Genomic DNA, 25724 nt, shown 5'->3' on the forward strand with positions numbered 1-25724 from the left:
TGTATACTTTAATCAATTAAACTTTGCCCAAAAATTCTCCACCAACCCGATAAAACCCCTTCTCTCCAAAAAAACTCATTCGACCATACACTTCAGCCCGATCTCTTCTCTGTAGTAACCAACACCTTCTAGATACCACCAAAGCCAGCAACTCAGCTGGGAAATATCTCTAACTATATTCCTAAAATTTGGAATAAGCTGCCAACCCCAATAACTTCTAGCAGCTCTCTTTCACAATTCAAAAAGCTCCTCATATCACACCTAGTGGACACCTGGCTATGTTCTTGTTACTTCCTGATTTCCCAAGCAATATTCTACCCTGTTTATTTAAATAACAGGATGTAGTAACGTTATCTGTTCAGTTCATAACCCTCTATCATTTCAGTCACACCTGTAAGTAACTACATCTGTATGTATATAACCCCCTCGATTATTTCAACCGTAGTAACATGAGCAATGATGAGACTTTTTCCATGAAATGAAATGCATGTCTTCTACTTTTTGTATGTTTGTTAAACTGCTGAAATGTCTGTAACTGGAACTCTCTATGTATGCTAGTATATATTGACATTATCCTTGTAACTGGAGCATTTTTCTCTGTGCCTCCACTGAAAAGGGACCTGTGTCCATTTGGACTTTCCCGTAAACAAATGTCAAGTAAATAAATAAAAAGTTAGGTGGTTATCTCACGTCTCAAGTTCTGTTAAGATTTTATGAACTAAAAGAGGAAATTCTAACTTTTTTGACAACTCAACAATCTCAGCTGATTTTGTCAGTGATGAGCTTTGATGCAATAAGGTTGTATTTCTTTCTGATTTCTTTCAATCTTTGAACACACTTAAAAGTATGCGAGGAGATTGTGAAAATATTTTTACTTCCACTGACAAAACTAATGCTGTCGGTAGAAAGAATCAGAAGAGAAAATGTAGTACAAATGTTTGAGCCAACGATAAAGTGGAAACTGTATGGAAATCTTGTAGTGCTAACCTTACAAACTTTAAGGTTACTTAGTATAAATACTGAAAAATATTTTCCCTCAGTTGACATATCATCCTTGGATTGGATAAGAGATCCATTTGTCATAAATGCGTGCAAACTGGCAAATTTAAATATTACAGAAGAGAACAAATTGACAGAGATAAGAAATGACAGAGGATTAAAACTAACATTCAACAACAGATGCTACTTCATTTTGGTTATCTCTTAAAAGTGAATTTCCCAATGTTACAAAAAATCAACAGAAGCACTTCTTCCTTTCTCCATGTCATATTTCTGCAAATCAAGCTTTTCTGCAACGAAAAATATAAGAATAAAAAAATAGATCATGGCTGGAAACCATGGAAGAAGATTTAAGAGTATGCCTGTCCAAAATTCAGCCTCGCACAAAAGACGTTCTAAAATAACGTCACGCTCCGATATCTCATTAAATATTAAATGCAAGTAAAAAAGAGGAAAACATTTTCTAAATCAATCAAAATTTTACCTATTTTTTTGTCAGGCAGAAAATATAATATATTTTTGGTGTGATGCAATATTTTTGCAATTAGTTTGAGATGAAAAAGGTTGAAAATCTCTGTCTTATACCCTAATATGTTATGAGAACTGTCGCACTGTCAGACTATTCATTCTTTTCCACTGGTACACAACATACACAGTGTCGCTATAAAATGACTCAGCTTTTAGACTGCATTCTTGAAAACATGTTTTATTTTCACTACAGTACTATGATTTCTAGCGTTGTCGCCTCACAGTAAGATGCTGTCCGGTTTGATTCTCAGCTAGAGCATCTTCTGCGTGGAGACGTGCGTGAATTGGCGTACCTTCGTTGAAGGTTGTGTGTCAGGGCTGGTAACTCGGCATGTAAAAATCAACTGCCAATCATTAGCGGACAAGTTCTGCTGTGGCGACCCCTAACCAGGAAAAGCAAAAGACACAACAACAACTATGATTTGTACTGAGTGTGAGCTGCTAAAAAAGGCCTTGTCGTGTTGCATTTTAAATCTCCCAGCAACTAGAGCAGGTAAACAGCAGGATTTTTAAATTTCCAAATTTACAATATGCAGACCTTTTCCTGTGCTGTTTTAAAATTTGCCAGTGTATCTAGCAGCTGTTCTTTTTGATCTGTGACAGTTGTCTCTTCAAAGATCCAGCAAAGCATGTGAAAGGCAAGTATTGTATCCTTTGCTGCTTTACTGTAGTTACAGAATAAAACTTTCCAGACATGAGAGCATTGAGCAGTTTATTTAACTAGTATTGCAGTGCAACTCATTTCTGTTCTTCATATAAAGATTTTTCGAGCGACAAAATCTTTAGAAAAGGATTTCACATTAACTCTTGATATGTGATTTATAACATTTGCTGAATCAACAAGAATCAGTCTCAAGATATAGAATTATTCGCACTGGTTTGGGATATAAACTACATAAACAGGTTTAGTGTCTCATACAGACTGAAACAAGAAAATGTGAGTTGTGAACAGGAGAACAGCAAGTAAGTAAATAAGTAAATAAACATGAAACATAGTAGCATATAACTTTCTGGGAAGAGCTTTACCAAGATGCCCACCAGAGCTTAGAGCTCCAGTGTGGTCTGTGAAATAATTGGGAAAAAATAAATACTGGGAAACCCAGAAAGAAAAGCCAATGGAGGGCAAAAGAGAAGTGAGAATCAGACAGTACTAAAAATCAGTTGGACATAGTAGGAAAACCTCTGGAATTGTGGGTTGGTGGGGTAGCTGAAAACAACATTCCAGGGAAAAATGGCTATAGTGCAAAAAATTCTGGACAGGATCGGAGAGGAAAACTTGGAAACACAAGACAGGATACCCATTGTCAAAATGCTGTGAGAGGCTGAAAATCATGGACTCAGAAATTAGCAAACTGAGAGAGCAAGTGGAAATAAGGATAATCACTCCAGGAGGGGGAGTCTCCAAATAGCATAAATATGAGAAAACATCCAGACATCTGGATGACTTCTTCAGGAATGGAATATTCTGCAGCATTTTTACTCCTTTAAGGATATGTACTGCACAGCAGAATTAATTCAGAGGATTGACTGAAGATCTGTAAACACTGTACTTACAGAATGTATTTTATGTCATCTGAATACATGCAGGACAAAAAATTATACAGGGCAGCTGCAAAAATCAGAAGGCTTTGTGCAGAGGTAAAAGCAAGCTTGAAAGTAATGGCAGACTTTCCAGCCATTATGCTACAAAGATGGAAGGGATTACAACCAAGTGAGAGAGTGACCTGAAGAGAATCGGGTGAAAGTTAGGAGAAAATGAAGTGATAAAGATCTGGAAAGTTTTGTATAGCAGTAGTTTAAAAGGGGATTGGAGCGCAAGCAGTTTGGAAGAAACCTGTGGTGGCTGTATTACCCAAAGAGGGTAAAGATATTTCCAGTTAGGCTTCGTATAAACCCGTTTAATTTTAAACCATGAATATAAAGTTGTCTGTATTAGCTAAGAGAATAGCAAGGGAATTGCCATAGTTGTGATATGGAGATTGTTGTGGTTTTGTGGAGGAGAGGTAAACATTTGACAACACTAATAGAACAGTGATGATCCTGAAGCAAGCAGAGTGTGAGAAAGCATGTCTTTTGTTGGTGAGTCTTGATGCAGAGAAAGCATTCTGTATACTCATCTGGGTTTTTATAAGTTGGACAATGGTGGCAGCATTTTCATTCTCTGACGGAATAATAAGGTTAATAAGGAGGATATCTGAAGGGTCAGAGGCAAAAATTAAGGTTGGAGGATTCCTCTCTGACAACCTGTATTTGAACAGAGGAAGCAGGCAGGGATTCATAAATTTAAGGGTATAACTGGTATGGTAAAAGCTAAATTAGCAGATGATATTTTGTAAGTCTAGAAAGGATCATTTTACTACTGCAGAGGGTTGTGAGATAGTTTTAAGTCTTTTTCAGGGTAAAGCCAAAAATGGTAAGTTATGCATCCATTCATGAATTAGTTCTTCAATACCATGCTCATGGAGACCTTATAAGATGAAGTATTTAGGTGTATGGATTAAAAAAGAATTATGTTAAAGCAGCTAAGGCTATGTGGGAAGAAATTAAAGAAAATATAATACCAAAATTGAGAAACTGGAAACTCACGAATATGGATAGTAAGATACAAACTCTCAAAGTATTTAGTCCCATTAGTCATATATAAATCAGACATATTTGTATCAACCAGAGGAGTTGTGGATGATGATAAAGGAGGGGAAGATGGCAAGATTTAAGTGGGTATATTGATTCTGCCCGTAGACCAATGTACTTTAGGGTTATCTGATGTGAAGGTGTCCTTTAGAGCTGTGCAGATATGGCTGATATACATAACTCAAACAGAAGGTTGTAAATCAAAGTGGAAAAGGTTAACAATGAAATGGTAGAAGAGCCTGAGAGGTAGAGAAAAACGAATTTTGGAAGCAAGTCCTTAAGGAAAATAACTGTTGTACTGAATATTATATCCATAAAGAAGCAAAGTATTCTATCAACTTAGTACAGGAATGAAGATAAGAGATTTTACAAATGGGTATGTCTGAAATAAGGGCTATAGAAAATAGGCAAGAAGGAGCTGGAATTCTTTGGTGGAAATTAGCAAAGGTAAGAAAGTATTAGGAGCAAGTAACTTGGGAGTGAAGTGTAATAAAGTAGGATGAGGCTAAGCAGAAGTTTGAATTGCAGGTCAGATATTGTCTTCTGTGTCAGGGATTTATAACAGAGTAAATTCAGAGAGAAAGGGCTAGGGAAGTGCTAAATGAAAGACCATCTCTACTAGAGTTTTACTTGAGCCTAGAACAGATGCTGCTGTTAGAAGATGGGTAATTAGTGGAGTGCATAACATTTTGCATAACTGTAAGAATCAGTTACAGGAGATTAGAAAAGATTGGGAAAAAGTATTTACAAAGGAACAACATGTAGGTAGACCAAGAACAAGTAGGATCAGTTTCCATGTTGCCTTTGTTGGAAGAGCAGTACACAACTTTCCATGATGTTCTTCATGTTTCACCTTTGCAGTCATTACATCTGGGTTATCTGCTTGCAGGTAGCCCTCAGCCGGCCGGATTATCAAAGTCTTGGGTCCTGCTTCGGTTGCTGTCTCTTCTTCCATGACGTCAGGGGTATAAAGCATGCAGCCGACGCCATTACATCAGTCTTTCTTGCCGTGCCCGAAGCAGTTCGCAAGTGCCGGTTGGCCGACTCCTGGATTTTTTTTTTTCGAGTTTCAGAACCGAAGTCTTCAAAAAAGCTAAGTAACCTGTTGGGGATCCTTTTTCTTGCTCTAAACCCTTGTCTGTAAAAGTTAACAATTGTATTACTTGTGGAAAGCTTGAATACAACTTCCCAGATGGCCTGCCTCACGCCAGAGAAACAAGTTTAGCTGACAGCCTACTTCAAATTACTGGCCACAAAGATCCAGCTAACTGCAAGGAAAATACTGCAAGCTGTGGGGTTCATGGCTTGTTGCATCCTACTAATTCCATATGCAAGACTGCATATGATGAAACTACAATGGTATCAAAAAAAACTACGGTGTCAACATTCTCAGGACCTGGAATTAATGATTCCTATCATCCTTTGTATAAAGACAGAGTTCCTTTGGTGGGCAGAGGCCTGCTACCACAACAAGGGACTGCTATTCACTCTACCCCCTGCCACCCAAACCCTAACAACAGACGCATCATACTATACATGGGGGGCTCACTTGGCAGGGCAGTGCATTCAGGGCAAATGGAACCAGAGTCAAATGCACCTGCATATCAATCAAAAAGAAATGTTAGCTGTACAGAATTCTCTGACAGCCTTCAAGGACCACATTCTTCCAGGACAATTATTGGTAAAGACAGACAACACCACTGTTATGTGGTACATAAACAAGCACGGGGGAACCCACTCACACCCTCTCTGCAGACTAGTCATGGCTCTGTGGAAAACAGCCTTGAGCTACCAAGTGCACCTACAAGCTCGATTCCTTCCAGGTAAGCTAAATTCACTGGAAGACCTAAGCAGAAATCTCATGGACCCACACAAGTGGAAACTGGAACGAAAGATATTCAACATGTTGAGAAACAAATGGGGGAGCCCAGAAATGGACCTGTTTGCCTCCCCTCAGAACTACCAATTGGACAAATTCTGCACAAGGACTCCCCACAGACAAGCTTGAAAGGTGGATTCTGTGTCCTTCACCTGGGAGAACCTCTCAGTTTATGCCTTTCCCCCTCTGCCTCTCCTCTCCAAAGTTTTAGTTAAGATCAAACAGGACAAACCAAGGACAATACTCATTGCATCAGACTGGCCACGCCAACACTGGTACCCCCTCTTGCGCAGTGTGTCACTGCTGGAACCATGGCACCTGCCTCAGACCCCCTTCCCTGCTGTTGCAGCAGGAGGGCCAGATTCTGAACCCCCAGCCTCAAACCCCGAACCTTGCAGCCTGGCTAATTACCTGAGCTGTCCATTACCATCCCTCAGTAAGCAAGTGCTGGATGTCATTTTGGAGGCAAGGAGACCTAGTACTAGAAAATCCTATGCTGAAAAGTGGAAAAGGTTCTGTTCGTGGAGCCAAACTCAGGGGATGGGCACAGCAGTGCCCAACTTACCGCATATTCTTAAATACTTAACAGAGATGCTTCACAAGGGCCTTTCCTTCTCTATTAAAATTCATGCCTCTGCCATTTCAGTACATTATAATACGGAGTCACCCCTCTTCTGTCACCCCCTGCTGAAGCAGTTCCTCAGAGGGGCCAAAAAATTAAGACCACCCAGGAGAGCCCCTACTCCAGCCTGGAACATTAACTTTGTATTGGAAAAATTCACTCTACCTCCCTTTGAGCCAGCTGCAACTGCAGAGTTGAAATTCCTTTCTTGGAAAACTACCTTCCTTCTAGCCATTACTTCAGCAAGAAGAGTGTCTGAATTACAGGCCCTCATGGCAGTGGAGCCCTTCATACTCTTCCATGCAGACAGGGTGTCCCTCAGGACCAATCCTTCCTTTATGCCCAAGGTGGTATCCAGTGTGGCACTTAATCAGTCCATCCATTTGCCAACCTTCTTTTCTAATCCACAGAACAAAGGAAAATGAATACTGCACTCTTTGGACATGCACAGACAACTTACATTTTATTCGGACAGGACTAAGCCTCTCTGGAAAACTGAGCAGCTGCTAGTTGCCTTTACTGCATGGGTAGAGGGGAAGGCCATTTCAAAGCAAACCATTTCTAAATGGATAGGCCATTGCATTCATTTCTGCTATAAGCACCATGGAAAATCTACCCAATGGGGGATAAGATCACATTCCACCAGGGCTGCATCTACTTCAACAGGCTTTCTTTGAGGTGTTCCTACCAGGGACATCCTAGAAGCTACTACCTGGAGTTCTGTTCACACCTTCACCAAGCGTTACCCCTTGCCTATTTTCTCTAAATCCAGAACTGGTTTTGCCACTGCAGTCTTGCAGGGCCTAATAGCTGGTCCTAATGCCCTCTAATTGCCTCCTCCCTTCCTTAGCTTTGGGAATCTACCCAAATGTAATGACAGCAACAGTGAAACACGAAGAACATAGTACAGTTGTGTACACGTACATAAATGTAGATGTTCGAGTGTATTCATGTTGCAGTCCTGGTTACCCTCCCTCCAGCCCCCTGACTTCTATTTGCTATACCTCTCTTCTTGTATATTGTTTTTACGCTTTCTGGTGTATTTGTTTATAGTTGGAGGTATAACCTTGAATATAATTGCTTCCCATTATGGGGGCACCTGACATCTGGGGCAAGAAAAAACTGATGTAATGGCATCGGCTGCATGCTTTATACCCCTGACTACCTGACGTCATAGAAGAAGGGACAGCAACCGACGCAGGACCCAAGACTTGGATAATCAGGCCAGCTGAGGGCTACCTACAAGCAGATAACCCAAATGTAATGACTGCAACAATGAATACACTCGGACATCTACATTTATGGTAAGTGTACACAACTGTACTTTGTTTGATGCTGTAATGAACACTTTCATTTAGGCAGTGAATGTGCTGGGATCTAATAGCACTTACATGCATTCCTGTTTTTACTGTATCCTTTTTGTCTGCCATGGCTACTGATCATTACTGCCCATTCATTTTCCATCAGCAGAGTGTGAACAGTCTGTGCCACAAGTGTCATACAGATGGCAGTGAGGGTTTGTTCTTGTTTTGCCTTTAACTCTGACCTGTGTGCCTAAGTCATTATGTGGGGAATTCTGTGCCCATCCCATGACATGTACATGCTCACACATGGGATTGCTTAAACCCACATCCCCCATCATAATGGATAATAGTTGCGTGCAAGTCTCTACTTGTTTGGGACAGGTTGGCAGATCAGGACCGCTAACACCTTTACCCCCAGGATAGGTGAGCTGGTATAAGCCACTCACTTCCACACCCACCTGCCAGTCTTTTGAGCTGCTGTTTAATTTTGGGTCATCTGGCTCAGTAAAGGGCTTTATCTTTCTGCACTGCAGCTATAGTTCTAAAGGGAGCAAATAAGCAATAATTAAGTAGCCCATCTGCTGAGATGGGTGTCAAACATGCATATTAGGTATTGGGACCAGCTACAAGAAGCTATTTTTATAACATGAACTTATTGCTTTAAGACTAGTAAATGATTTTCTGTACAGCCTCTTGAGGGGCATTTATAAAAAGAGGTGGCAGCTTCATTTGAAACAGCTGACATCACAGTGAGTTGGTTTTATGCAAGAATTAAGATGCCCAGATTGACATTCCAAACAAGTGAATTAGTTGGCTATTTTAACAGTTGATATGGGTACAAAAGGGGGTTGGCAAACATCTGGCACATTGGTGGAGTAGAGTTTTGAATAGGTAGATCAGTCCTTCCCTGTGGATAATGATACCTCTTTGCCCTGAGGTAAGCCACTCTTTCCTGCAAGTTTAGAATCTGTACTTGGAAGTGGGCTTCCTGTGAATAAATTGCCCAGATGGTGGGCCATGTCAAGAATGTGATTTCAGACCCGTGTGTTATGTGCTGAAGGGCCACAGCTGATCCTACGGTGGGTAGTTTATTAACCACTATGTCAGCAGGAAAGTAGTTTTTCTGAGGAGACATCTGCTAATAATTTGTATATATTGTCATGCTTTTTTATGTTATTTATTAAGCACTTTGAACATCCAGACAGTGTAGTAACAGACAAGAAAAAAGTAAGGCAATTAGTGTTCAACAGAAAATGTATTCTGTTTTTTAAGGTATCATCATACATGTTTATTACAGCAGCAACCATTATTGCCTGCTTTATATTTTCTTTATAGATTCCAACACTTACTGTGGAAGGTGTAGTATTTCGTGTTTTTATGAAGGTGACAGTAAAAATTTCTCTAGATGCTTCCAACATTCAACATCAGAAAATAAGAATGGCACTAGTGGAGCCTAAGGTAAGAACATCTTTTCATTAATTATGACTACATGACTACACCTTAATTTTTATTTGTAGATTTTTCTACTGTGAAGTCAGATCAAGTAGAACTTATTGTTATGGATATGCTGAATTGTAGCAGTTTTCTTTTTTCTCATAAGAGTCTGCTAGGAAGGAAGATGTTGGATGTTGTCATTGTACATTCCCTTACCATGAATATTTAGTTAACAGGTCATGGCAACGTTTGTGGCTTGGCATAATGGTTAAGGTGTTTACCTTGTATACACAGAGTAAAGGGCTCTATTCTCACCTTGGGGAAGTATGGCTAAGCTTAAAAAGGCCCTCTGGGGTTATTAGCCTAGTAATTATCCATGAACCTATGTGTTACAGCACAGCTTTTTCCAGCTCCAATATTAGATTTGGGCAGCATTTGATTACAGTCTTAGTTGACAGCACATGTAAATTCGATTGCTAAATAGACAAACAGAATAATGTTAGCTGCTTTTAACTTTTCCTGTGGTGCAAAATGGAATATTGACTGGCATTTTGCAAGGCATGTTTAATTTTAAATATGCATTGATAACCACTGAACTTGATCTAAAAGACTTTCTGCAGATATTTTTGAAAAAAAATTTTTTTTCTGCAGATATGCACTTTATTTTGAACTACTAGCCTTGTATGTCAGCATCAGCTTCACAACTTAAGCTTGTCCCAGTACGCTGACAGATGCCTTCATCAGCATACATGAGTGTCTTCTTTACTTTTAAATCTTTCAAGATAAATTAAGGTGGTTAGTAAATAAAATAAATAAATAAATTTTACTAGTTAACAGTGCATGTAATGCTTTTGGAAAATACATTTCTGTGCCTTTAATGTGACCGATTGCCAGAACTGTAGCTGATGATAGCCATCCTTTTTGCCAGGAAGCTTTCCAGGAAAAGAAAGTCATTCTAGGGAGGGTCCTTTTAACACTCATCCACCTGCCATCATGAACAGTCAAGTGATTGGAAGGGACTGATGACATTTAGAGAGAAACATGGTCTTATTGCTTTTAGGCTACCAAATGATTAAGTTTACATTATCTTGAGGAGCATCTATAGAAAAGAGATGGCAGCTTCATTTAAAACAGCTGACTTCACATAGGTTGGTTTTATGCAATAATTAATATGTCCATGCTAAAGAAACAGGGAAAGCAGGAATAGGAAGTGCTTCCCTCTATATATGCATTTGTTAATCAGGTAGTCAGGCCAAATGTAAAAGTATTTTTATCTGCAGTTGTATTTGAGGCATTGCAATGTACACATATGTAGAAAAGAATGTTTGGCATGTGATTAGATATCAGGCATTAAGGGGTTCTTTTACGTAGTACAATGTAGGCATTAAAGCTTTGTATAGCATGACTTTGTTTTTGCATATGGATACAGGTTCATACAGTAATCTGAAAGAGATTTTAAGTCATAATTGGCAGACAGTGTATTAAAGGCATATGTTCTTTAAGAAAAAGCATTATAGAAACGTAATACATTGAATGGTAAAACTTACTTGACTGTGGGACCTCTAAGATGGCTGCACACTGAGCAATGGGTTAGTTAAACTTCCCCCAGTGAGGAAAGCCTGCAGAATTGTTAACATCAGTAAAAGTTTTTGTTTTGGGTAAACTTAATTTACTGGCTACTAATTATATTGCCTAGATGCCAGCAAAGAAGACATTTGTAAAATATAATCATCCATAAAAGGAGAAGAAAAAGTTCTGGTTCAGCAAAAAATAGGTCAAGTTTTAGCTTCAGTACTGGAGGTAGTTTTTGGTAATTTAAAGGAAAAATAAATCAAATGCATTCAGAGGTGTTTAGATAATTCTCTAGCACCTCACTTAAAGTCAAATGATAAAAGGCTGGGCAAGCATAAGAAACTGTGTAAGTAGCTGTTCAGATGAGCTGATAAAACTCTAGAAATCAGAGGTTGAAATAAAAGAAAGGCTGGCTGACCAAGAGCCTTTTCCAGAATAATGGTTTCAAAAAAATAATAGTTATAAGATAGCAAACACAGAAAATCAGATATGTTCTGCTGCCCCAGGGAAATTGGAAAAAAAACTGCATTAATTTTATGAAAGTCCATATAAGTAACTGGATTGGTGTTACACAGCATGATTTATTAATTGAGAAGGCACATCATGGGTATGTTCCAAATCTGGCCTTGAGGAAGCAGCCATGACTTGTATTAGTAAAGATGCATCAATTCCTACAGAAAAATCTGCTCCTGATAAAACCGTGCCGGAAGGGGAAATTGTTAAAACAGAGACACTAGTGTTTGTGGAAATGATTGTTCACTGTACTGGCTGAAGAGACACAAGTTTATCCCAGCAATCACTGAAGGACAGGAGGTAGGAGTGAGATTCATGTTGCTATATCTTATTGTCTTCAGAATATTTTTTTCTGGAGGATAATTGATATTTATGAATGCAGGACAGGCTAAGGAAGAAATAAAGTTTAACCAACAAAGAATGAGCCAGCCAAGTTGAAAGGGACTTTGCTTCTCTTTTGTCTGAGAACAACAAAGTTCCTAAAGAGACTTTTGTTCCAAAGTAAGATGCCTGAGAGACAGGAAGAAAAACCCCATCAGATGACTAAAAGATTAAGATCTACCTTGGATTTAAATGAGAGACTCATGTTAGGAGGTCAAGATTACTCTGCAACAAACTGAAATTAGTGAATAAATGGAAGAAATTTTAAGACATAAATACCATTAGATGTAGGTTAGACATGTTAACTGTAGTTCTGCAAGAAATGGATAAAAAAGATAGAAAGTTAGTTGACTGTGTTAAACTGGTGGGAAGACTCCAAGCATAAACCTCACTTTGTCATTAATGTTTAGAAGGAGACTGAAGGAACTGAAGCAAAAATGTTTGTTCTGATTAATATTTTTGTGTAAAAATTCACAATGCAGTGTGTGTAATGGGATTCAGCTGGGTATCTGCTTCTCATTTTTCTATGGAGACAATCTGATAAGGGGGCAATAAAAACAGAATACTGGAGAAATCTGGCAAAGGAACCAAGGTATTACGAGCAAATAATTAGCGGGCGAAAGGTAGTAGAATGGGAAGAGGCCAATAATTAATTTAGATTGCAGGCTGCAGATTGCCTTCCCTATCAATGACTGATGAGTATAAGCAAAGAGAAAGAAATAGGGGGATCCTGATTGAAAGACTAGCAGTGGTAGAGGTTTTAGTAGAATCTAGAACAGAAGTTGCTGTTTAAAAAGGGATAATTAGTAGGGCATATAAAATGCATGGTAACTGTAGGAATCAATCCAATCAAGGGAGGTTAGAAGGGATTGAAAGAGCGACTGGATAAGCAATTCACAAAGAAATAATGGGGGTATATTTATGGCTCCCAAATGTGCATCAACATCTAGAAAATTTAGGATCTTTGCTTGAAAGTGTTTGCATAGATATTTTTATACCCCATGCAGACTCCAGTGAATTTTTCCCCAGGTAGATTGCAAATGTTGGAGGTATGATGGGAAAGAAGGAGGTAAATGTGAACATATTTTTGGGAGTGTAATGGCAGACTTTAAAAATTCCCTGCAGACTACATTAACAGAAATGCTGGGTGAACAAACTGCTGTAACTTAGAACATGATTTTTTGCACTATGATCCAGAATTGGAGTTGTCTAGACCATAGTAAGGCCTTGCCGAGTTTAATTCTGATGACTGCCAAAAAAGCAGTTACTAGAAAATGGAAATCAAAGTCTAAACCAACTGTACTAGAATTAGTGAATATAGTAGCAGAGATAAAACAACTGGAAGTTGGGTCTTTAGGAAAAGGAAGGAAAAAAATACCTAGAAAAAAAATGGAACTTTTGGGAGGAATACATGCAGAATAATGTCGTGGAGGAAGAATGAGATTTAAGGGAACACTGGAATTGAATGAGCTTTGTAATGTTTGACTGAAAAGGATCAGTTATAAGTGATGTATAACATTTGCAAGTGAAAATATGTCAGTACGATTTGTTCATTTATATAAATGTATGCTTGCCTATATCTTCTTCTTTCGGCTGCTCCCGTCAGGGGTTGCCACAGCAGATCAACTGTTTCTATTTCTTCCTGTCCTCTGCATCTTGCTCTGTCACCCCAACCACCTGCATGTCCTCTCTCACCACACCCGTAAACCTTATCTTAGGCCTTCCTCTTTTCCCGTTACCTGGCAGCTTCATCCTTAGCATCTTTTTCCCAATGTACTCTGCATCCCTCCTCAGCACATGTCCACACCAATGTAATCTTGCCTCTCTGGCTTTGTCTCCAAACCCTCCAAACTGGGCTGACCCTCTAATATACTTATTCATAATCCTGTCCATCCTCGTCACACCCAGTGCAAATCTTAAAATCTTCAACTCTGCCATGTCAAGCTCAGACTCCTGCCTTTTTGTCAATGCCACTGTCTCCAACCCACATAACATAGCTGGTCTCACTACCCACTTGTAGACCTTCCCTTTCACTCTTACTGGTACTCATCTGTCACAAATCACTCCTGACACTCTTCTCCACCCACTCCATCCTGCCTGTACTCTCTTCTTCACCTCTCTTCCACACTCACCATTACTCTGAACTGTTGATCCCAAGTATTTAAACTCATCCACCTTCGCCACCTCTACTCCCTGCATCCTCACCATTCCTGTATCCTCCCTCTCATTCACACACATATATTCTGTCTTAGTCCTGCTGACCTTCATTCCTCTTCTCTCTAGAGCATATCTCCACCTCTCCAGGGTCTCCTCCACCTGTTCCCTACTCTCACTACAGATCACAATGTCATCTGCAAACATCATAGTCCACGGGGACTCCTGTCTGATCTCGTCTGTCAACCTGTCCATCACCGTTACGAATAAGAAAGGGCTCAGAGCTGAACCTTGATTTAATCCCACCTCCACCTTAAACGCATCCGTCACTCCCACCGCAGACCTCACTGCTGTCACACTACCCTCGTACATATCCTGTACCACTCTTACATACTTCTGTGACACTCCCGACTTCCTCATACAATACCACAACTCCTCTCTAGGCACCCTGTCATATGCTTTCTCTAAATCCACAAAGACACAATGCAACTTCTTCTGACATTCTCTGTACTTCTCCATCAACACTCTCAAAGCAAACTTCACATCTGTAGTTCTCTTTCCTGGCAAGCAACCATACTGCTGATCACTAATCATCACCTCCCTTCTTAATCTAGCTTCCAGTACACTTTCCCATAACTTCATGCTGTGACTGATCAGTTTAATCCCTCTGTAGTTACTACAGCTCTGCACATCACCCTTATTCTTAAAAATCAGTACCAAAACACTTTTTCTCCATTCCTCAGGCATCCTTTCACTTTCCAAGATTTCATTAAACAATCCAGTTACAAACTCCAATGCCATTTCACCTAAACCACCTCCATGCTTCCACAGGTATGTCATTTGGACCAACAGCCTTTCCTTTCTTCATCCTCTTCATAGCTATCCTTACTTCCTCCTTGCTAATCCACTGCACTTCATGATTCACTATCCGCACATCATCCAACCTTCTCTCCCTGTCATTCTCTTTATTCATCAGCCCCTCAAAGTACTCTTTCCATCTGCTCAACACACTCTCCTCGCTTGTGAGCAAGTTTCCCTCATTATCCTTTATCACCCTTACCTGCTGCGCATCTTTACTAGCTCAGCCCCTCTGTCTAGCCAATCGGTACAGGTCCTTTTCTCCCTACTTAGTGTCCAACCTTTTATACAACTCATCATACGCCTTATCCTTAGCCTTCGCCACCTCTCTCTTTGCCATGCACATCATCTCCTTATACTCTTGTCTACTTTCTTCATCTCTCTGACAATCCCACTTCTTCTTTGCCAGCCTCTTTCTGTGTATACTCTCCTGTACTTCTTCATTCTACCACCAGGTCTCCTTGTCCTCCTTCCTCTTTCCAGATGTCACACCAAGCACCTTTGTAGCCATCTCTCTTACTAGCTCTGCTGTAGTTACCCAGCTATTCGGTAACTCTTCACTGCCAGCCAGTGCCTGTCTTAACTCTTCCCTGAACATCACTTCACAATTAACCATTTTTCAATTTCCACCATTTGATCCTTGGTGCTGCCCTCACACTCATCCTCCTCTTCTTGATCACCAATGTCATCCTACAAACCACCATCCTATGCTGCCTAACTACACTTTCCCCTGCCACCACTTTACAGTCTCCAATCTCCTTCAGACTGCCCCTTCTACATAAGATATAATCCACCTGTGTGCATCTTCCTCCACTCTTGTACGTCACCCTATGCTCCTCCCTCTTGTTAAAATACGTATTCATCACAGCCATGTCCATCCTTTTCGCAAAATCCACTACCATCTGAACTTCTGCATTCCTTTGCATAACACCATACCTACCCATCACTTCCTCATCCCCTCTGTTCCTTTCACCAACATGCCCATTGAAATCTACCCCAATCACCAGTCTCTCACCCTTGGGTACAGTCATCACCACTTCATCCAACTCACTCCAAAATTTTTCTTTCTCATCCATTGCACACCCAACTTGTGGAGCATATGCACTAACAACATTCATCATTACACCATCAATTTCCAGCTTCATAAACATCACTCTACCCGACACTCTTTTCCTACGCCATTTCTCCTCCCATCCAGACCATGATAAAACAATTTGAACCTGCCTCTGATACACCTAGCCTTGCTCCCCTTCCATCTGGTCTCTTGCACACACAATATACCAACCTTCCTTCGGTCCATCATATCAGCTAGCTCTCTCCCTATACCAGTCATACTGCCAACATTCAAAGTTCCGACACTCACTATCACAGTCCTAGCCTTTACCTGCCTTCGGCCATGCCTTCAGCCTCTTCTCCTTCGGCCAACAGTAGCCCAATTTCCACCAGCACCGTGTTGGCCAACAGTACTGGTGGCGGTTGTTGTTAACCCGGGCTTCGACCGATCCGGTATGTATATGTGTACTTTTGTCTGCATGTATGATTTGGCAAAATTGTATGCCGGATGCCCTTCCTGACGCAACCCTCCCCATTTATCCAGGCTTGGGACCGGCACAAAGAAATGCACTGGCTTGTGCATCCCCAGTGTCTGGGTATGATTGCCTGTATAATAAAGGATAATTTTATAAAGAAGTTTCTTCTTTAAAAAAAAGTATTTGAATAGGTTCATAGGAGTTTACTAGGCTACTGGCCCGTGAGCCCTTACATGCCTGCCATGTTACTCCTCAGTTGCCTCACTTGTCCTTAGTTAGAGGGACATAATTCACAGAGCGAATCTATAATAATCAGTGGCTACCTCTGTCTATGAGGGACATGGGTGCCACCCCCAGGGTAAATTTGTGGTCTCCCATCCATTTGTCCGGGTTGCACTTGAATTGGTCAGTGAGGAGCTTTGTTTCACGTGAATTGGAACTTTATTCCAGAGTAGCGGTGATATATGTCTCTTCAGCATGTTCTGTTAATGTCACAGGCTAGGTTCCGTTACAGCGAGTGACTCTTGTGCCATTTGACTTTTGAATGTGCACTATATCCATCGGGGCAGGGTCAGAGACTGTCTTCTAGGCCATACACAAGTTGCCTCTCAGCAACCTATACAATACAGAGTACAGTGACAGGGCTTTGTCTGTCCATGCAAGTCATGGTTAGGAGGCCCTGTATTTTCTTGGAGGAAAAACTTCTGCGGTCTCTCTTGGTGCTGCAGGTGTCTGGTGAGGTACATGCAGAAGAGAACATTGTACTCTCTTAATGGTCTGATGAGGGTCAAGTACAGTGGAGTAATAACATCCTTAAACCTGGATGCGATACCCTTACTTATGAGATGAGCAACTTCGCAGGCTTTCCTTACCACTGCGAAAACTTAGCAGTTGAAGTTCAGATTGCTATGCACCTGTATTCCCAGATCTTGCACCACTGAGTTTGAACTTAGGGGGGTGCTGTCAGTATTGTAATTAGCAGGGAATTCTGCTTTGCCAAAGGGTATAATAATACAGTTTTTTGTGTTTAGCTTAGACCGTGGCTTTGGCACCAGTCATTTGTCTGTGTTAGCCCCTCTTGTAATATGTTAACATTGTTGGGGGCTTGATGATTGCACCCAATTTGCAATCATCAGTGAACTTCAGTAGGCCAAAGGCCATCTACTTAAGCTTGGACTTCCAAGAAATAGATTCCAAACAGTAAAGGGCCCAGCACAGATCCTTGTGGTTTGCCATTGGTGACGGGTCTGCTGTTAGAGGTGCAAGTTTGACAGTATGCGTTCTGTCGGTGAGCCAGTTGGCTACCCATCTGGTGACATAAGGGTTGTCCCTCAGCTGGGAGATTTTTTCAATGACATCTGATTGGGGGATTGTGTCAAAAGCCCTGTCTAGGTCAAGATAGGCAGCATGCACTGTCTTACCTTCATCCAGGGCTTTGGTGACTTTCCTAAAGAAGTCTAATAGGTTTAATAAGCATGATGTATCATTAACAAAGCCAAACTGGGTTAGGTGTACAGTTTGAATGTCGCCTGTGTCCTTGTTTGTAAGGTCCATGATGATTTTTTCCATGGTCTTGCAGATGAGGCTGGTTAGATTTACAAGTCTATTGTTCCCAGGGTTGGTTGATGGCCCACCTTTGTGCAAGGGGATTACTGTTGCTGTTCTCCACTCTTCTGGAACAAAGCCAGTTGTCAGGCTGTGGTTAAAGAGAAAGCAAAGTGGGTCCACTAGGTTCTGTTTTAGATTAAGTAAGCAACCTGGGATATTATCTGGTCCCATTGAGGCCAGGTTTGTGGCTTTGGAGAGCGCAGATGTGACCTGATCACTAGGGATACTAGGCAGAGGACTGGGGTCAGGTATGCTTTGAGGAATGGCTGGTGGGGACAAGAGGGGTGACGATTGTGCCAAATCTGTCAGCAGATTGACAATTTTCCCTGGTATTGTATGAGTGGTACCATCTACCACCAGTTTGGCACATAGCTGGGCATTCCCTTTTAGATTTTGGATGTAGTTAAAGAATGCCTTGTGATTATTCTTTGCTAGAGATGCCATTTTACCTTCGTAATTAGCGTTAGAAGACTACAAAATTTCTGATTTGCTTCTTCAAGCTGTGGAGGGAGTTCTTCCTCTGCTGAGTCGGTTCCCTCTTGTTCTAGGACTTCCATCACTTTCTTCCTTTTGTTATATAACCTGTTTACATTTGAGGTCACCAGTATGGCTTGTTTTTTTTTTTTTTTTCGGGAGGGCCTGTTTTTAATCTGGTCAGGCACAGCTGAATTTATACAGTTGCTTAAGTGTTTATACAGGGCATTTGCGTACACCTCTGCATAGGGGTCATCTTTGTCTGTGATTGTAGGGGGTACAAAACGTTTTATACCATTGCTTAGTAGGCTGTAGTTTGCTTTGGAAAAGTTTTTTTAGTGTTTTTGCTTTTGCGGTGATGACAGGTTCAATAGTTACTTCGAATGAGACTGATTTATGGTCCGACCTTACCAGGGAAGGGCATCACACAGAGGGGAGTGCAGTGACTCACCCGCCATGTTGGTGAGTACTGTGTCTAGGATGTTTGAGCCCATTGTGGGGGTGAAGACTCTGTTCCAGAGTATTTGTATTAACAAAATCCAGGAACCTCTGGGCAAGCATGTTCGTGTTCATGTATGTCACCCAGTCAATGGAAGGATACTTGAAATCTCCTATGACTAATGTATTAGGCTGCATGGGGAGTGACTCCAGTAAGTACAGGTAGGTGGTGTGCTTTTCTTGGTTCATGGTGGGGACCCGTAGCTAGCAAAGGTATGGTAGGGTATTTTATCTATAGTTAATGAGAGTCGTACTGTTTAACCAGTCTCAAGGTGTACTTGGCTTTAATGTAGATGGATACACCGCCACCTTTGTTTCTTTCATGCTCATTTTGAGGTCTGAACGTGTGGAAGGCATTATAGCCTTGCATGCTTGGTGGTTCTCTGCAGCCTTGAACCATGTCTCAGTGACTGCACAGATGTCAGCATCTTCCAAGGTGAAGAGTGCTTCCAAGGAATGCAGTTTCATGTTTAGACTCCTGGCATTAAGTAGCAGAACCTCAAGTTTGTCTCAAGTGGATTTTGTTACGTTGGAAATGTTGTTTTGACATTGCCTGAAAAAGGCACTACAGGGAAGGCAAGCACTTTGCCAGTATCTGAAAGCCTAGAGGAGACGGTTGCAGACCATCACTGGCAAAGCAGTGTGGCTTGTCGACCATGTCTTCCCAGGCTGACCAATACTGGATCCCCCTGGACTGGCACCACAAGCTCAGCCAATTGTTGAAGTCGATCATTTTTTGTTTATATTGTGGCATCATCCTGGGAGAGGTTAGAATGCTGCTTAAGGATAGGGTCATACCTACCTGAGGCACACAATGTGAGAATTCAGTCATGTCTGTTTTCATAGGCAGGTACTAAGCTATCGGCCCTGGGGCCCTGTATAAGCCTAGCCTTTGCCACCCAAGAAAGTTATTTCCTGTGCCCCTGTCAAGCAGTGCCGCAGAAGTGATCCCCGGAGTGAAATTTCTGTTTCCCATCCAGTCATCAAGATATTTCTTAGAGGGCCAATGAGAGGCTTTGCTTGACATGAATGAGTAGTTTGTTCCAGAGTATGGTAAGTCTCTGGGACAGGACTCTCTCCCTCCAGCATGTTCTGCTTATTGTGGTGACAAGGTTTAGGTCCCTGGAGTGTGTAGTTCAGAGAGATTGGGATAAATGGAAATGGCTTTGGTGAGACTCGACCTGTGAATGACTATATACAAGGCGTACGCTCTAACCACTACACTTATGTTATATAGTCCAGAGAAGTACATTTCAAGTCATTCATCCCAACATGGACTATGACAGAGATATAATGGTACTTGTTTAGTGACTTGAGTGCATGTGTGATTTGATGGATCCAGGCAGCTGACAGTGACCTTCTCCTTGTCCAGCCTGGTGAGAGGGACATGTGTGTCTCACTGTGGCATCGTCTATGACCAAGACATTAGGTTTTGAGGTGTTTTGCCATAGAGGCTTATTTGCTGAGAGACTGGTGTGTATGTTATGTGTAATGGTTTATATTTGCATAGCAGTGTGTGCAAGTGGTTTTACATTTGGGAGGTCTCTGATCTTTTGGTAGGCTTCTATAGAGTACCTACGCATATGTGGGCTTATGTGTCATGACCTCATTTTGTGTGAGAGGTGGTGTGTGTGCTGACAACCTGTTTGATGTCCAGTTTGTTGTTATATGAGAGAATTGATTCCAGTTTCATAGCATAATTACATCTCTCACATAGGGTATTTGTTTTAGGAGTAAGTGATTGTCAATATACATGAGGCAATTACTACATTGCCTCACAATGCCCATGTCAGTCAGCATGGCCGGTGAAATGATGGGAAACTGCCCATTCATTGCAGCAGGTTTTTACTGTATGTACTTTTAGGGAAGGGAGTGGGGATAGTTTGACCATTCTTAAGACTAACAAAACTGCTTGTTCTGTTGAAGGCTATGGATTATAAGTGTGGCAATGCTGCTCAGTGCACCCGTAGTATAGTAGGGAAGCTTGGGAGGATTCCACTGACAGATGACTAGGAAAAAATGAGTTTCAAGGTGTTTGCATCTATACAGGGCACCCCTAAAATCTGTTGTACCGTGCACTGTAACGCACAGACACGAAGCTTAAATACAGGCAAAATTAAAACACTTTTAAGCTAATCTACCAATCGGAAAGCACACAATGAATATTCCTCCAGCAATCCCCAGCTCAGACAGGGCTGGATGCACACTCTTCTGCCACAAGAGTGCAGGGGAGCCCTTCTTAATATAAGATGACTGGTTTAGTACTCAAGTGTATCAATAACAGACACGATTCAGCAGGTCTGAATCTAGTCTATGCTATATAGTTATTTGAACAGTGCAAGTCAAGTGCAGAGAAGTGCAAAAAAAAAAAAAATACTTGGAGCCCTTTTGTGCATTTCCCAGCTGAGATAGACCAGGTAAGCACCTACTGACACCAGATGAGCAATCCCAATCCTCCCAGTGCAAAAGCATAGTAAAGGAGTGTCCGGAGTGAAATCCTACTGCAAACAAACTTAAAGATATAGATACAGCAGTGTTCTTTAAACAAATTATGAAAGTGTGATTATTCAGTAAAAGTACTTCGCTTTGAATAAATGAGCCAAGAGCCACTCAGTTGTACAGAATTTATAAAGGCACTAAAAAACAAGATAAGCTGATTAATAACTCCAGCCAATAAAACTACATTCAAAAATGTCATGCATTTCCCCAACCTCAGCAGAACCGGCTGCATCCCAGTGTACTAGATGGAAAATCCACTGACCTCTTTTGTGTAAAAACAATTGTTTACTAGAGTGTAAAAATACACTACTCTATCCAGCAGCTAGCTAGACAGTGAAGTCAGATCAAGTAGAACAAACAGTGGGAGGCAAAATGCACTTTTTCAGTATAAGCAGACGGAGAGGCAAGTAAATAATTCAGGATGTCAACAGTAGTGTAGAAAGAGAGGAGCTTATTAAGATCAATTTACAGTAGGGGTGGGCAGCTTAAAATCACCAGGTTTAAAAAGCAGATCAACAAACAAGAAGGTGGGTGGAAAACACAGGAGGGAATCACCAGCAGTGTTATAGTTATGCAGGCTTCAAATCGTTTCAAAGACAGGGGCCCCAAATTTTGCTGAGTATTTAAGTATTATTCAAGAAATGATTTAACCAATGGAAAAAAAACACCGTGAAATGAGCAGCCTAAATAATTTTTGTCCACCTCTCACATAAAACAAAAACATCAGGTCAAGCAGATTTTTAAAACAGAAATCAAAATGGAGCACAGACAAAAATATAGGTTGTGTCACCAAGCAGGGAATCACCAGCAGTGCTTTAGTTTATGCAGGCTTCAAATCTTTTCAGACAAAGACAGAGGCCCAGAATTCCACCGAGCTTTTAAGTGTCACTCAAGAGACAGTTTAACCAGTGGAAACAAAAGTGAAATGTGCAGCCTAGATAATTTGTGTCCACCTCTCACATAGAACAAAACACCAGGCCAAGTAGTATACTTGATGGTATAAAATTCATGTTATATTGGAAAGCACTGCTGTACATTATGCAGTTCTGTACTGCATGCAGTTAGAAGCATTTTAAATGTGAGGTGGGGAGAGTGTTGTCAGTGATTGCTGTGTGATTTTGATGTTAAAGTAAGAAAGTATCTTTTTTCATAGTCAGCCTTTGCACTGTAACAAGATAAAGTTCGTATAATATTGTGCTCTTAGGCTGCAGGGGCATTGTAGAGTGCATTGATAATATTTTATGCAGACTTTAACTATAGTACTTTTTTCGTATTTTATAGAGGTGAATGGCTAGACTAATGTCTTTTGGTTAAGCTGTAAACAGCTGAACTGCATAAGCAACTGCATTTGAAAAAGAAGAGAAAATGATGAAAAGCAGGAATATGGCAGTTCTTTCTTCCATTTATAAAATTATTAGCTGTTTACTTTCCATTAGTACATGTTTTTAGCTTAAGACAATAAGCAAACTGGTACAAGCAAATAGTCATAAGATGTCTGACCAGTGCATTCTATGTGAAGTATACAAGGATTTTTTCTTGAATTCACAAAGCTACTGGCTAATTTTTTTTTCTCCATTAGCAAATGCTTTTAGTTGGAGACACTTACTATGTAGGCACAAACATTTAATTAGAAATGTCTGGACAGTTTGCTCTTAGTGAAATGTACAAGGTATAGTATAATTAACTCCTAAAAGGAAACCTGCAGGCAGTTCAGTGAAAATATGTTTATAAGAAGTGAATAGTTGTAAAAGTATTTGCCTCCCCAGCAGCCTTATCATCGTAATGCATTAAATATAGCATTGCACAATTTTATTTATTTGAGTGACCAGTATAATTTTTTATGGCTAAAAGTTAAAATTTACTGAAAACATGCAAGTTGTTTTTCTCATTTGGAATGGGAATAGAGATAAGACAAGTTCAGAGAGGAATCTGTGTAAGTAAGAACATAGACTATAGTGTGCACTTCAGAGTGGTAAACCCTAATTTTTGTATTGATAATGCCTGTGTGTGCAGCCTTCAGTTTGGGTCAACTCTTCCTATGGGAGGGGGGGCGGTAAATGTAAGTGTTAGTATTTTTATTTAAGTTAAAAGTCTTGGAAAATGAGGCATAGGTTCAAATAATGATAAGAAAAAGCAACTACATAAAAGGCCAGTTTGTCAGACATTAGTATGTGTATCTAAGCTGCAAAATGGAAACATATATTGAAAAGAAATGTCATGTAAAATATGTGGAATTAATAGCTTTTCATTAGAATGGCTTTTTTGTTATTATTTACATAAAATATTACAGGCTTTGCAAGTATACAGAAACAAAAGAGAGTATTACATATAATAAATGAAAGGTCTGTCCTGTCCCACAGTTTAACTTAACTGTGAGGTTGCATTTCTCCTTACAGTGTGGACCCCAGTATTGTTTTAAGTATCAGAAACCTGCTTGTATATCATGAAACTTTCATTTTCCTGCCTTGAAATCAAAGGAAGGGAAAGCTTATCCACTTTAAGCTTAGCTTCTCACATTCTTTGACAGAGGAATCGGTCTCCAGCTGCATGACATGGCACATACACTGGAGAATATGTAGCTCTCCATGTCTGGCATGTCTGTGCTTAACGTTCCTCATTGATTCTGGTCGCTATTCAAGGCTTCTACCAGGAAAAGACTACAAGCCTATAGACCCTTGCATCATCTGGGACAAGACTGTGGATCACTAAACAGGCTCTGGCCTGCTTCTCATCTTTGGATCGGTGCTAACATTTTGCTTCTGGTGAGAGAAAAAGCAAAAGAGCATTGTGTCCCAACAGAGCGAAGCTGTATTGAGACCAACATTAGTAGTAGCCATTCCTGCAATTACCCTCTTTTCATCATTCTTAACAAGCTAATTCTTTGTTTTTAGTAAGTACTGCTTGATTTGTTTCTAACTTCAGATTGTCTGCCTAAATACTTCATCCTTAAATTTTCAGGGTCTACGTATTAGTTTCCCCTTCAAGTGTTTGGCAGTGCTCTGTATAGACTCAGACACCTTGAGTGACATTTTTCCTATGAAAGTACAATTGAAATTTCTCCAGTACCTAGTTGCACACAGGACAACTAGTTTGCAGTGACGAGCACTGTCCTCATAGTTGCAAACCAGATACTCCTGACAGTGATTGATACTCTCACTCCAACCGTCTAATAAATAAAAAAAGGTTCTATTGCCATGGATATGAACTTTCGTACTGTTTCTGTTACTGGCTTGGTGGATGTGGGCATCCTGAGGCAATGCAGAAGTTGCCTCATGTTTACTGACGACCAGTTAATTCTCAAACAAACTGGTATGGTAGGTGAGAGATGTATTTACACAATGTCACTGGAGGCAAAGCTCTCACATAAAAGTACTCCTAATGCCCGTAAGCTTGTCAGTAGTACACACACTGCACCCATCACACACAGTTCAAAGCAGACATATCGACCCACATATGCTGAGGCACTTAATTGTAACCTTTCTAAACCACAGAGACCTCCTGGATGAAGTACACATAACAAACACCCTCAGCATCTCCGAATGCACTCTTACAAAACAGCACCCACATCAACACATAGAGCTACTTCTCATGGAGCCTCTATCTCTAAGCCCATAAAGCAAGCCACCACACAGTCCAACACTCTAGCCATTGGAGACTCCATCATGAGGCACACTGATGTCCCTCTCATCAGTTTGAGTAAGGAGAAAGTCACGGTCAGTTGCTTATCAGGGGCTAAGATATGCCACATTACGCACTCACTCGCGTCACTGAACCACGCTTACTAATATGACTCAGTCATAGTCCATGTGGGAGTAAATGACCTGAGACATACCTCCCTAGACTATATGAAGAGAGACATCATGGAGCTCTCAGAATATGTGTCTCAGGCTGGTATGAGCCTAGCATTGAGCAGCATTTTACCTTCTCCAAGGATGATGCCACAATATGAACAAAAGATTGATTTTAATAATTGACTCGGGTTCCTGGTGTCATTCTAAGGGGGTGCAATGTTTGTCAGCATGGAAGGAGAAGGTCAACAGACCATGTTGCTTTGCCAGGAATGGTTTGCACCTCTCCCCTCTAGGCTTTTGAATATTAGCTAAAACATCGTCTTCCCCCATGGTGCCTTTTTTAGGCAGTGCCAAACTGAAAGTACTTCTGACATAGCAAATCAAAACCAAGAAAATCTAAAGTTATTACTGCTCAATGCTAGGAGTCTGAACAAAACACTCTACTCCCTA

General features: G+C 40.7%; 1 protein-coding gene across 1 annotated transcript in view; it reads left to right on the forward strand.

The window, feature by feature from the left end:
• DIS3 (DIS3 homolog, exosome endoribonuclease and 3'-5' exoribonuclease) overlaps positions 1 to 25724 on the forward strand; it is a 1475941-nt gene that overhangs the window by 1434068 nt on the left and 16149 nt on the right. Inside the window, exon 19 of the mRNA XM_044072053.1 lies at positions 9299 to 9421. Coding sequence (XP_043927988.1) covers positions 9299 to 9421 — 123 coding nt within the window. The remainder of the gene's footprint in view (positions 1 to 9298; positions 9422 to 25724) is intronic.

This window comes from Protopterus annectens, chromosome 5.part0 (genome assembly GCF_019279795.1).
Source record: "Protopterus annectens isolate FY-2018-M chromosome 5.part0, PAN1.0, whole genome shotgun sequence".
In the NCBI taxonomy this organism is placed as follows: Eukaryota; Metazoa; Chordata; order Ceratodontiformes; family Protopteridae; genus Protopterus; species Protopterus annectens.